Genomic DNA, 14785 nt, shown 5'->3' on the forward strand with positions numbered 1-14785 from the left:
AGTTCCGGGCTCAGTATCACAACACTACAAATTAATAAGGTTTGGCACTTTATCTGCATTATATCAGTATCAGAATGAACTCAAAACTACAACTACAAGAGGGTATTTTAGTTGTCTTTGTGTTCTCTCTGTCCCTCCTCCTATCCAGTAAATATTGTCCCTATTAAGTCAAGTGTTTATCATTGAGTGACACTTTTCTCTCTCTCTTTTCCCCTATGCAAATGAACGAGACTGTATTGAGCTTTGAAAAAGATCCACTCGACTGCCTCTTGTTGATGTTGGAACAAACTTTAAGCAACACTTGTGTTTTTAGTCTTGTAATCTTTATTTTTTTTCTCCATCTCTATCTCTCCCTCTATCACTGTTCCACCCTCCTCTGCAGCCCTACACAAGTCATTTGTATTTCTTCTATATTCCACACAAGGCTCCCCTTCCAAATTGGCACACGAGTTGAAAGCGTGCCCTGATGTTGAACTCTGCGGCGATATTTCGTTTTTCCCCAAACATTGTCTCTCGCCAGGACTGGGGCAATATAGACTCTAGGAATCAATAAAAAGAAGTGCCAAAAATGGATGACTTCATAAGACAAAAATGAATTATTCCAAAGCCCAGGATTTATTTTTATACAAACATCTGACTTAAAGGTGCAACCTCACTACTAGATGCCACTAAATCCTACACACTGCACCTTTAACCAGGTAAAAACTACGTTACACATACACAAGAATTCTCCTTTTCACCTTGAGCAAAATTTGTATTAAGCGCTGGTTCCCTGACAATCTATTGAATTATCTTTTTCAACAAAAGATTTCTGAGCTAGAGCAGGAAGAGATCAGCTCTGTGAAGCATCCCGATTTGTGTTTTGACCTCTACGTTTCCTTCATCTAACAGCTAAGACTAGACAACATTCCTCAACTACTGCATTAGTGCGTATGTGTGTCCACGTTTGTCACTGATAACTGTTATATGTGTGACTCACTCTGTGCATAATATGTGTTCATATCATAGTCCCAATGCCAAACTCATGAAGGAGTGAGTGGGTTCTGGGAAATTATGGTCAGCTGACTGAGTATAAGGACACAGCAAGGCTCCTCAAAGCACCTCAACGGTCAGATGTCTTATCAGATTAATCAGCCTGAACTTGAAAATCTGTCTCCAACAAATCCAAAAACCTCTGAAGAGATGCTTTTCCTCTGCAAGCCCTGTTTTGATATGTCACTGTAAGCTCTCACAAAATAAAAACTGAAACTGCAATCTATGCCCGCTACACACAGACACACGTGAAGGTCACGCACATACACTGTGATATCCTGTTATTGTTGTGGTGGCTCATGTTTCAGCGCGTAGTTGTTTCAGCCGGTTTCATTTCACTACACCTCACCGCTCTGCTCTTTCCCAGCCTCCATGTAATGCGAATGTTGGGAAACTGTTAAAAACTGCACTCAGTGCGTGGGTGGCGACATTATTATTCACTTTCTCTTGTTCTGTAAATTAAAGCTTTGGTATCGACACTAACAACTTCTGAACTCTACATTGTGCAACAGTCAATTTGCTTTCAATTCACTGTGCAAGGTTTCATTTCTTCCGGAGATGACAGACTGGAGGTGGGAGTTTAAACAAAAGGAAAAACAACTTTGCATTGAAGTCTTGCAGAAACTTTGTATTTTAAATTTAACAACCTTCATATATGACAGCTTTCATACTGTCAGCAGCATCTCTAATTCAGCCTACAGCATGTTATTGGAAATGAAAGATGATAATGACCCCGTAGGGGGCCTGTCAAGCTTTTCAGATTTTATACTCTGCAATAAAATCTGAAAAAGAAACTGACATCAGCCAGATTTTTTAATTTTATGAAAAAGATGACTTTTTGGACTTAATGTAACATTTCCTGCAGTACAGCTGTGGCCATGCTAGACTATAATCTACTGAACTGTATGTAGACTATGATAAGATTATTGTTAACGTTTTTATTTCAAAATTTAAAGAGGCTAAGCCCCTCCAGATGCACCATCTCGTTTTCGAGGGGGTCCTCAGGCACAGAAAATAAAAGTCACAATATTTAAACAAAACAAAATACATTAGATAATAAATTAAACAATACAATAACACAAAACAATCAACATAATAACATCAACATGGACATACACATAAGGGCTCTCCCACCATCCCAAAACCCACCCACTACATCTTTTACATGAATCATCTGCACAAAGTATGAACAAGATTAAAATAAATGAAAAGATCAAATAACATTATGTCAAATGTAAAGTCTACTTATGAACAAAATGAAGGTACATACAATCAAAAACAAGAGCAAGTAGATTTAAGGTCGACAAGCAACAAAGTCTTGAAGTCATGGAAAGAAGTAATTGATCTGAGTGAGTTAGGTAAATTATTCCAGTCTGATGGTGCTTTAAACTTAAAAGCACGTCTCCCAATTTCTTTAAAGATTCTAGGCACAAAAAAAGGATGAGTGTGAGGTTGAGTGTGTCTGAGTGAATATGATGAACCGAATGCAACCATAAGATGTTTTAAGTATAAAGGATTGTCAAAGTAAATACAACAAATGAAAATGTCTCCTGGAGTGAAGTGGTAGCCACTTCAGTGTGTCATACATCAAACAATGATGTGTGCTGTAAGTACACATCAAGACAAATATTATTGTAAACTACATTTAAGGGCTGAAGATGGGATTCAGAAGTGTTCTGGTATATGATATCACCATAATCAATAATGGGGAAAAAAAGCTGTTGGACAGAGAGTAAAACAATTCAGAATCAATCCAAAGTGCCACGTATTTAAATTTATCAATTTTAATAAGTGAAGACCCATCAGTACAATCAATAACCAACTCAGATTATAACTAGTACCAAATAACATGCTGCTAGGCCTCTGCTTGTTTAATATGAGATTGTTATTTAAAAAAACATTTTTGAACAAAAGAAAATTCTGATTGCAGAGAGCTTTAAATTTTAGTTATATATTCTTTTTGCTGGAAAAGCCGAGTGGCAAAAGGTTTCCAATAGGTAAATGGACATACTGCTGGCATACTTGTGATATAGTTAGAATAACACCTCTTGTAGTTTTGTTACTATTTCCTCTTAAAAACCCTGTAAGTAGACACAGTGTACTCATTCTGATTGTGAGAGGAAAGAGGCTATTGTTGATTTAGGAAACAATGGCTTCAGCATATTTCTGCCTGAGCAAATATTATGTTGTTTTCTTTTTTAGTGTAAGAGGGTAAAAAAAAATCATGTTTTAACAAACTGAGAGACATGATTGTTGTTACGATTACTATATACTACTTTTCCGTGTCTGCTGCTGGGGATTTTTTACGATGGTTAGTAGTGAGCTTTTTTTTTGATGATTAAATATGCTTTTAAGCCTCACCTCTCCTTCCCGTGTCCACGGTCGGCCATTCTGGGGATACTTGACCTGGGTCTGCCTCTTTTTCTGGCCTCCGTCAGCAAACTTGCACAGCAACGGCTCTGCGGGGGCTGCAGAGTGGGTCAGGCAGAGAGAAACAACAGAGATGGATTAATCAGCAAGATTTCATGCTTTATGTTAAGGGTTATGTTTCAAAAGTAAGATGTAAAGACAGAGTGTTATGCTGTGGCTTAAACAAAAACATAACATGAATCAACTGGACCTGAAAACAGCACTTCAGCTCTTACATTTATCTCTCCCAACCCTATTCCAAACATCTAAACAACAGCAGTTATCGCACCATCTCCTACAACTCCTACAACCGTGCTTCGACAAAAGCAGCCTTGACATGGAAACAAAGCCACGGGCTAATCATCAAAGCATGGTGAGCGCGGTTCAAACGACAAGCCAAACAGGCATACTTAATACGCTAAATAACTCAACACAGCTTGACCCCAGGCAATAGACTGCGATTGTGATTTCTCCAAAGACAACACGGTACTTTTTTGGACTCGAGAAAAGAAGAAAGCCTTGATTACAAATAGGATTAGCTGAGTGTGACCTCCCATACAAAAGTTCACCAAACTCTAACTTAAACCTGATAGGCTGCAGTTTCAAATGACCCACAGCCTTGTGAAATAGCAGGAAGTAGCTGGATTGGGGCAGGATTATACTTAAGAAAAAAAAAAACGCTTTGTTCTGTAGCAATTTATTAGATTTTAAAAGCATATCTTTAGAATTTGGTAGAAAACAAGAGAGTTTGGAGAATGGTTTCTATTTCTGGGAAATGCTTCAGAATCAGCATGACTCAACAAACACAATAAAAAGTATTATCCCAACATGAACCAGGACACTCAGATAAGACACTTGATGGCTAATGTAGTCAGACACCGGACAGACAGACGTCTGTCTTATGTGATCTCTGACGCTGTAATGTAAATGTAAACTCCTTGTAAACCTTTTATTCTACATACTGTAGTCACACAGATTTAACATGTTGCAGACTAACAGACATGATCATTTACAAAAATAAGTCAATAAACCTAATGCATACTAAATCATCCTGGATCTAAATAATATTGCCTTCTTGTGGTATTATGGCTGTTATGCAACAGTTATCAAAGCATGTGAGCTGCCAGAGATGTGTTATACAATTAGAACATTTACATAAATGTATGTACTGCATGTTCCACGGTTAGAAAATGTGAGAAATTTGTATATTAGTGTATTTCATTTAACTTTCACTTCATCAGAAGTCCAGTGATCAGTTAAAACATCAAAATCTATCTGAAAAATCAAGCACTCATCTTATGTAGAGCGGCAACAATTGGATGATTAATTGATTAGTTGATCAATTGAAAATTAATTGCCAACTATTTTGTTGTTTTTTTTTTTAGAAAAAAATGCCAAAATTCTCTCATTTCAGCTTCTTAAACATGAATCTTTTCTGGTTTCTTTAGTTCTCTATGATCAGAAACTGAATATCTTTAGTTTGTGGACTGTTGTGAGACAAAACAACACATTTTAGGTTGCATCATGGGCTTTGAGAAACAGTGATCAACATTTTTCACCATTCTCTAACATTTCATAGAATAACCAAATAACTAATCAATTAACTGAGGAAATAATCAATAGATTAATTGATAATAATAATAATCGTTAGTTGCAGCCAGTTCAAATTGTCTTCTGATGAGACTACAAATTAATTGGACAAAGATAAGACTGATAAACTGAAGATCTCTAAATAGCAATTGCAGAAGATGCATAGCAACCAACGAAGTACAGCAAATCATCAAAAAACTGTTAAAATACAAAAGCATTAAAGTTCTTCCTGGAATTATACAGCCCTACGCAGCCCCTAGCCCCTATCACTAAGTGTTCTGTTCATGTCCTGATTCAGTTTTTATAAAGACACTTCTTGACCCTGAAACTGAATAAGCCACCTACTTTGATGCTTTGCCTCTCACTTGTTACTTTAATACATCCACCAAGGCATGTTTGAGTCATTGACTGCATCTTTAAAGAGTCTATTAGCTGGCACTCTTGTCCTATTTAACTGGCAATGATTTCAAACTGCACAGAGAGTCAAAATGTGGATCCTCATCACTCTGTGTAGCTTAGAAATAAAGAAGAAATGTTATTAACTAGCAAAGGCGATATCATCATGCTGGTACTGATTCAAGCGTTATGAATGCCAAAACGAACTACGCAATTACCCTCAAGAAAAATGTTTCTCCATCTCAGTAAACTGAAAAATGAGAAGAGGTGTTCTCAGCGGAGACAAGCATTCAGAGCTCAAGGTTGAGACGAGTTATTTGGAATGCCTGGGGCCTGGATGGGTACTCCAAAGGTAAGTAGACGAAGAAACACGGTGCTGTATGATTATACTGCATTTAGGAGTACTTTGTCATTACACTGTTTTAACTTGATATCTATCTGAATAACAGGACACACGGCAGAGCCTCTGTTATCATCCCTTAGCTTTGCTATTCATCTTTCTCAATCACCACCCCTCTCTCTCTCTCTCTCGTTTTACCCACTTAACTCCATGCATTCATATACATCTGGTAAACAGTCATGTGCGTAGGTGCATGGGAGGTGCGCAGAACAAAATTCAGTGTAGTTTCCTCTTGGAAAACAACAGCCAGGCCCAGACAGAAATGCAAAATATGGCCAAGATTTACTTCACAGGAGATGGATGCTTTAAAGGATAGGTTCACAATTTTTTGAGTCTGTCTTAAAATTGAAAAATAGTCAGTCTAAAAATAGTCAGGTGTCCATATGAACATTGAAACAGGTTTCTCTTGCTGTAATAATTCCTCGCGTTCATACTGACTGAGACGATCCCCTCCAAATGCCCTTACAGTGTAAGTGATGATGGACAAAATCTATAGTCCTCGTTTGGAGCATTTTAATGGTTTATCTGAAGATAATATGAGGCTTCAGCTGTCTGAGTTAGTCAAATAAAGTGGATATCTTCCACAGTCTTTACAGTAAAAAAAATCCCTCTTTGTGCCTCGACAGACAGTGTTTTCCTGTTCAGCTGCAGTGGAAGGATTGTAACAAAAAGACAGAATTTGGCACTGAAAAGACAGTAACTTTGAAAGATATTGAATTGATTTAACTAATTTGGATGGCTGAAGCCTCATTTTAGCTTCAAATAAAACCTTTTAAATACATTTTTGCTCAGAAGGAGGGCTGCGGATTTTGTGCCCCATCACTTACATTGAAAGTACACTTGAAAAATTGTGAACCTATCCTTAAAGTGAAGATTAGAAAAGACAATCAGCTCAAATTAGCTGAGAGTATTTATTAAAGTGGGCAGACATTAAGCTTTTAACAAATATGTTGGGTGCTGTCTGTTTCTCAGTGTTATCTACTCACTTAGACCTTCTCAGTCATTCTTCAGCAGCCCTGTTTAAGAGTTAGGACTTGGCTTTAGAGTTAGTGTTAGAAACTACAGCAAATCCTCTGGTGATAAGTAGTCACTGTAAGGGAAATGTAAAAACTGGTAAGAGCTGAGTTTTGAGTAAAGGTTGAATAAAAATATGGCATTCATGGCTGATAGAGAGATGAAAAGAAGAGTATTTAAATGAAATAGTTGTGAATTTTAATTTCTAATTTAGAATAGGATTAGGTTCAGACTATGGTAAAAGATACATTTGAGATGGCATAATGAGGATTTAACTCACAGGTTTACAGGAAAAGGAAAGAATATATTTATGTCCTTCCAAAGTAAGTTTGGTGATATGTGTGTGTGTGTGTGTGTGTGTGTGTGTGTGTGTGTGTGTGTGGATGGTAAATGATTGCTACTTCATAAGTAAGATAAAATATGTGATGCAAGGACACACACACACACACACTTGATACTGACTTAAAGGCAAAATCTGTGCTCTATTGCTGTTTTGTTTTAGTGGTGTGACAGACAGAGAAAGCCACACTGTCGACAGCTGACATGCTGTCAAGTCTATAGTCAGGACACTTTTTTCCTACTCTGCGTCTTCTCTAAAGTACCACACAGAGATACTGTAGCAGAAACTCCCGCTGATCTGAAACAATTGCTTGTCCTTGGCATATGCATGAAAACGATACCTCTGTGTTTTGAATTGAATCTGATATTTTTTTCCACCAGGCTTATCAAATAGACAGCCCAAAAGTTTGTTTATTTGGGCCATTTATTATTGGAATTAATTATGCAAAAATGCTAAGAAGCTGATCCTAACAGAGCAAATTAAAAGTGATGTTGAAATGTCCCTTGATGTGATTGATGCCTACTAAAGAATGACAGACTAATTTTAAATCTCATGATGTACCTTTCCCTCATCCCTATATTAACATCCTGTACACAACATGACAACACAGGGGCATTTCTGAACAGTTCTTGTTAAAAGTGACATACAGTGCAACAGCAACAGCAGGGACAATAAGTGATGAATAACACCATTTTGTATAACCCCAAATAGCAGCATACATCTATATACACAGACAAAGAAATTCAAATACACAACATTGTTGCTGTAAGCTGTTTTTATATCTGAGCTGGTGAAATGGCTCCAGATATTAAAGGGGACCCATTATGCTTTTCCTAATTTTCAGTCATATATATAATGTTACAATGTTGGATGTTTATGTTAAACATGGCCAAAGTGTCAAATAATGAGGTAAACGTATGTAGAAGTAATCACTGTGAGCAAAAGGCACTGGCTTCAGACTACCCTGAATGCTTGGTTTCCAATGTTTTTTTCAACTTTCAGCCTGAGTCGGTTTGTGACGGATTTCTTTACATGGTCATCTGCTGCAGGCACAGAGCGTGAGTTCACTGCTTTGCTCTGCTAACATTATGGCATTTTTTCATTGTTTTGGAGGTGGTCACACCGAGCCATTACTTGAATCAAGTTGACATGCTGAGTGTTTTTCCATTACACAGCAGGGCAAAGTAAAATAAGTTGTTTACCTGTTGGAAGTGTGCTGGTCATCTGCAGCTCTTCATCAAACATCATCATCACTGTGGCTGTTTCTGCTTGTACTATTCCTCCCTGCATTATTTCTAACTGATCAGCTGAACAAAGAGCTCCAAATATCTCCATATCTTGTTGTGCCGACTGGTTTTTAGCGCTGCTAATAAAGCACCGCTAATTTGGTGAGGAACACGTTTAATTTCCTGTAAATTATGAACAGTAAAAGTCTCCAGTTATTTAGTAATTAAAAAGCTGTTAATATGAAGCAGTGAGGCAGGAAATGTTGGGTTTTCATCAGCAGTAACTTAACATGACTCTGATACGGCTGCCCCTTGGCACGCTTCCTGAAAGCTGGCCAATCGGAACAGAGTGGGCTCATTACGAGGGGGGCCTTAAAGAGGCAGGAGCTTAAACTGCCTGTTAAAGACAGAGGCTGAACTGAGGGGCTGCATAAAGGGAGAGTAAAAGATAAATAAGGATTTTTTTAAAAACTGTAAATCATGCAAAGCTATTCTAGTGGAGTCCAAAAATAAAAATATAGAGCTGGAAATGAACATAGTGAGTCCCCTTTAAACACTGGCCCAGTGCTATGAGCCTGGGTTTATATGGACAAACACGCCTACACACACACATACCGTACATCAATGTTCTAATGTTTTGGTTGCCTTAGTGCATTCTGGGCTCGAATTAGTGTTTTTCAGAGACAGCTGTACAAGTTCAGTATTTATATGGGCAGGAAATTAGGACAGGCCCTAAATAGTCCTGGAGAAACTTCTTCTTTTCACTGCTTGATGATTAAAATCTTTGTATATTGCTGACAGATTCTTGGAGTTTAATCCTATCATTTAATTATTTTGTCTGACATGTCAGATTATATTGTCATAGCATTTCACAATTCTGTCAAAGTATCATATAACATAGAGAAGACACAATGTTTGAGCTGTAGCTTTTTAGTTTGTGTGTATGCATGCATTCTGTGTTAGTGTGAGGAGAATTCAACTAAATGTCTTGTTGGAAAAGTTTTTTTGTGTGTGTGTGTTGCTGTTGTTGATTCTCACTTTCAGAGGAACAGGATATCTGTCACACAGGGTATAATTAGTCAAAATTTGTCCTGCAAACCAGGCATGAATGGTTCACTGGCTATTAATTAATCAGTATTGGCTAATGTGCAAAAAGTTAAAAGGATAGACAGCAAAAATCAGCCCACCTATTAAGACATTTTGTTTATTGAATGATTTGAGTTGTCTCATTAAAACAATGAATCAGTTCAACAGAGCTATTTTTTGGCATTGTTCTAAAACCTCATCTGTGTTTTACTTCCACAGAGCTAATGAAGGGTTATACATACAAAATTATGGTAAATTACTTTCACAGTATCTTTCAGTATGCGTGTAGTGCTACACAGCCAAAGAAATATGTAAAATCTTTTAATGTAAAAACAGACAAAAGCAGTGTCACTACTGTATTAGCTTCAGGTGATGCCTGTGGTGGCAGAATTCTGATATGCATTTCTTTGAGGGAGAAAACAAAAGAAAAAAAGCTGTAATACACTCTGCAATTCGATTTGTATTAATTCACAACCACAGTGACAAGCCATCAATACTGATGATAACAATAATGAATGTTATTTATTCTTAAGAGGCAAGCTTAGCTGCCTCATAAGCAGGAGGCAACAACATCAAAACACCCAGAAACAAGATCACCTGTAGAAAAAGCTACTGAAAGTGGTGCATCAAATTAATTATTCAGCTTGATTTTACAGTTACATTAATACAATCTGTTGCTTTTCACAAGAGGGCTGTAAAAGGAAGAAGGACATTTTTAATTGTCAGTTTGACCCCTGCTGCTCTCACTCCTGCGACGCTGTAACATAAACTGATTAATTATCTCTGCCAGGCATAAGCCTGGAGGAGATCATGTGTTTGGTCGTGCGTGTCCGTGTGTCAGTGTGTTTGTGTGTCCATGTGTGTATCTGTCCGTAGCTAATCTTGCATACTACTGGACCCATCAGCCTAATATTTTTGTGCACATTTATGACTGTATTCTCAAGGACCTCTTGTGGTTGCAGTGATTCACAATTGTTGAAAAACTATTTCATAATGCATTTTATACCGCCATTGACTGCTGACTGCTCACTCCTCTTAACCAGCCGGTAGGGGCTGCAAGTGAGTGCAGTGAGTCTGTTGCAGGCCACATTTTGGTCTTTGTCGTGGCTCATAAACTGACATCCATAGAAAAGTTTGGTCTCATCTTGAACCAGAGCATCTGCTGATTAATTCCATACCCAATATGTTATGATCCACTAAAGTTAAGCAAGATATGAGATGAATAAATCCCCGTTTTTATTGGCTTTGCCACCATCTTGACTGTAAGGGAGCCGGGAGGGACGACTGAGTGACATTCAACTCTTCTTTGATTGGGAGAAGAGAAGGAAGTAGGGAGGAGTTTTATTTTGTGTGATGTGTTACAACAAACTGTTCTAAATAAATAACAATGTTTAAATTGAATAGTTTGGACTTACTGTCCCGTTTATTGTTATCTTATTAAGATTAGATACAGTTAGGTGAAATTAGGAGTACGCTCGGTTAGTATATCAATACACTATTCTATTCATCTTAAAGAAATCTGAGACTATACATGCCCGCAAACACACCTGGTGGAGAACTGCACTCTACTGAGTGCACGCTCTAGTTTATAATGAATTTGGGTGCAGCTGTGTGTGATAATAGATCACTTTTGGCTATGTCAAACTAATTAACATTGTCTGAATCAAATATTTGGAAACCCATAGAGTTTAGGGAGATTTAAAACTTTAGTAAACAGGAGGTAGAGTTGATGAGATGAATAAAATCCAAATGGAATGAGGAAAAATTCACACATAAATCAATGTTTGTAGCCCTGAGCACAACAAAATTTCTCTCCCAGGCAGTGTCTCTCTTCAGTCAGTGTCCCATCAGGTAGGGAGAGGGGCTCATACACTGTGGGAAATCCACATATCAGTGCTTAGTTTGCAGTAGAAAGTACTGCACTATGCAGACAATTGCTCACTTCTCATAAAAAATTAATGGCGGCAAAATTGGCGGCTTAGTGGATTACGTTTGGTGAAGCTTCACCATAAAACTAAAACACACAGTAGGAGCAAGGACACAGCCGGTGAATGCCTATTTTTTTGTCAAGTATACACTGTAGTCACATTTGTATTAATCTTTCAACATGTCACACATTAATATAAAAAGTGTCTTTCAATAAATATGGCTACCAATTATGTGATTGATAAAGATGTCAACTTTTAGTATTTGAATCTGAATTTGTTATTTTTCCTTTGCTGTACAGCAGGTGCTTTTTAGCTGTCCATGGAGAGTGTGTAATCTGCAATACTGAGAGACCAAAAAAGACCCACCCACACATCAAACTACTATGCGGTGTGTGTAGTTGTGCATCATGGCACATATGTGCTTCCCAGGAGACAGTATTACTAAACAACATCTGTCATTGCCAAGAGCTGCGAACTTGACAAGAGCAAGTAATTGAAGTGAGAAGACAAAATACTTAAATATGCTAATTTCCAGGTCTATATTCTTATTCTGGGACTCCACTAGAGTAGCTTTGCATGATTCACAGTTCAAAAAACTCCTTATTTATCTTATACTGGCCCTTATGCAGCCCCTCAGTTCAGCCTCTGTCTATTAACAGACAGACTTAGATCCTGTCTCTTTGAGGCCCCCCTCCCAATGAGCCCACTCTGTTCTGATTGGCCAGCCTCAGGAAGCCTGCCAAGGGGCAGCCATATCAGAGTTGTGTTAAATTACTGCTGATGAACCTTTACTGCTTCAAATTAAAAACTTTTAAATGACTAAATTACGGGAGACTTTTTTCTTTGTTCAGCGGATCAGTTAGAAATGCAGGGAGGAATGGTACAAGCAGAAACAGCCACAGTGAGATGTTTGATGAAAAGCTGCAGACGACCAGCACATCTCTAACAAGTAAACAACTTATTTTACTTTGCCCTGCTGTGTAATGGAAAAACACTCACAGCGTGCCAGCTCGACTTGAGTCATGGTTCGGCGTGACTACCCGCAAAACTGTGGAAAAATACCATAATGTTAGCAGAGTGGAGCAGTGAACTCATGTGCTGTGCTTGGAGCGGATGACCATATAAAGATATCTGTCACAAGTTGACTTCAGCTTGGGCTGAAAGTTGAAAAAACTGTTGGAAACTGAGCGTTTACAGTAGTCTAAAGCTGGTGCTTTTTGCTAACAGGGATAACTTCTATATACATTTACCTCATTATTTGACACTTTGACCACGTTTAATATAATACATTATAAATACGACTGAAAATTAGGAAAAGCATAATAGGTCCTCTTTAACTGGACAAAAGCTACATGTGGGTTTGTTTGCAAACTGGGGACAAAATATATTTGAACTCATCAACCAAGCAGGAGCAGTACTTGATTTATCAGTTCAATTTATCTGTCACAATGTGGATTAAATAGTGAATAGTTACACTCCAATTTTTGTGTTTTTCAGGGTAAAAAAGAGATAAAAAGAGCAACAGCAAGAGATGTAAACAAAATGGCAAAGAGGTGGGTAGCTGGTGTGTCTGAACGTGTAAAGGTGAGTGCTATGGGATAAAAAAAAAGAACTGGTGCTTTACAGATTTGAAAAGGAGGTTTCGATCTGTGGTGTTTCGTGTTTAACTGACAAGATCTGTATATAGGTAGCAGGGTGTGTGACTTGTACTGTTAAGAGTGGAGCACATACTGTTACCACTCATTGGATGTTGCAAACCGCAGCAGGGCAACATGGAAACCGTTAAAACTCCTGCAGAGCAAACAAACATATCCGTTCCTGTTTTGGTGATAGGAACATAAGAAAAGAAATAGGACATAAAGAAAATAAGGGGGAGCATGATGAAACACAGGCATAGATTAGAAGAAACTAAATGGGCTGCACCTGATAAAGTGCAGGCGATAAATAATATACATCTTAGCTTTGAGGCATCTGAGAAAAATGAGAAATCCCTTAGCTGGGCTGAATGGGATGCATCAAAGAGCTCAAAGCCCTGGGACAGAACAGTATACACTCCAGAGGGTTACTTGTTCAAGCATCACACATGAGAGGAACTATTTGCCACTAAATAAAAAGTATATATTAAAAATGTTATTGATATTGCTATTAGCACTTTTATATCATTATAATTGAGATATGTGCAATAAACAACAGAACTGAGATGGATTTAAGGAAGCTTGGGGATATTTAGAAGATATTTGCACTTATTTAGGTTCAAAGCAAACTGAGATGGTCTCCATCCCATGCCGCCCTCTCATTTGGCTGCTCCAGTAATGACTACCACTCATCAAACCATCCCTGGAGGAGAGGAAATTTACTACATTCACTAAATGTTCTCATCAAAAAGCTGAAACAACACAAAAGGAATTGGCTGTACAAGTAGGAAAACAACGTAGTGATGCAGTGACATATTTATTTAAGAATTTAATTCCAAAAATGATGTAAAGATAGCACCAAATGTCTTTGCAATGTTCAGAATGCAACAGCATGATTTGGTTAGTACTTCAAAAGCATCACATTTTAACTGCTAAATCTATGCTGAAGTATTGAATAAGTGCCTCCAAATAACACATGTAAGCTGACACCAGGCCTGACAGTGCAGTACTGCCACATAATTACACAATCTTTTTCTCAGTGCAGCCCCCTTCAATTTTTTCCTCCATTATCAAGAATATCAAATAAAATTCATTTCCGATTTATGAAAGTATTGAAGCACTTCTGCAATGAATGGGGGCTTAGTGCCTCATGATCATACCAGACATTTAAAGCTGCACGCACATTTAAAAGCCTCATGATTATTATTGAAACTACAAAATGATAATTGCTTTACACTGAGATCTGGACTCTTTTCATTCTTGTCCTCAGTTTGTCTGCCCATTAGGGGAGGGCAGGACAAAGAGAATTGTTAAAACTATAACGCTACATGAGATAGTGGGAGAGACAGAAAGATCAGACAAAGGTCATTGGTAGATGCTGTTTAGCCATTTTTGTGTCACATTATCATATGTAAAAAAAAAAAGAAAAGTTAACTGAACATTCAGCCTCTGGATTAACCATTCAAGAATTCAAAGGTTCTTGTATTAGTATTATTGGGCTACATGAGCATCCAACAATAAGCATCACAAAGCATTAACCAACAAGATGTGTTGAGAACCTCTCAACCTTTAGCAAGGGGTTAAGTATGTGTGTGTGTTGGCAGTTTTGGGAAAAAAAACAAAATTAATTCAAATTGCAGGTTACTTATTATTGTTTTGGGCCTTTATGTTTTATGCAATAAAGACAAGCTAAAAGAGATATAACATGTGAATTCAGTTCTAGAGTAGAT

At 37.7% G+C, this 14785-nt stretch overlaps 1 protein-coding gene across 7 annotated transcripts in view; it reads right to left on the reverse strand.

Annotated features, from left to right (window-relative positions):
- The window catches only part of LOC121906267 (RNA-binding motif, single-stranded-interacting protein 3-like), a 192345-nt gene that overhangs the window by 20576 nt on the left and 156984 nt on the right, over positions 1 to 14785 (reverse strand). For all 7 annotated transcript variants that reach the window (XM_042425030.1, XM_042425028.1, XM_042425029.1 and 4 more), the window contains one exon: positions 3394 to 3500. In XM_042425030.1, coding sequence (XP_042280964.1) covers positions 3394 to 3500 — 107 coding nt within the window. The remainder of the gene's footprint in view (positions 1 to 3393; positions 3501 to 14785) is intronic.

The sequence above is a fragment of the Thunnus maccoyii genome, chromosome 10 (assembly GCF_910596095.1).
Source record: "Thunnus maccoyii chromosome 10, fThuMac1.1, whole genome shotgun sequence".
Classification (NCBI taxonomy): domain Eukaryota; kingdom Metazoa; phylum Chordata; class Actinopteri; order Scombriformes; family Scombridae; genus Thunnus; species Thunnus maccoyii.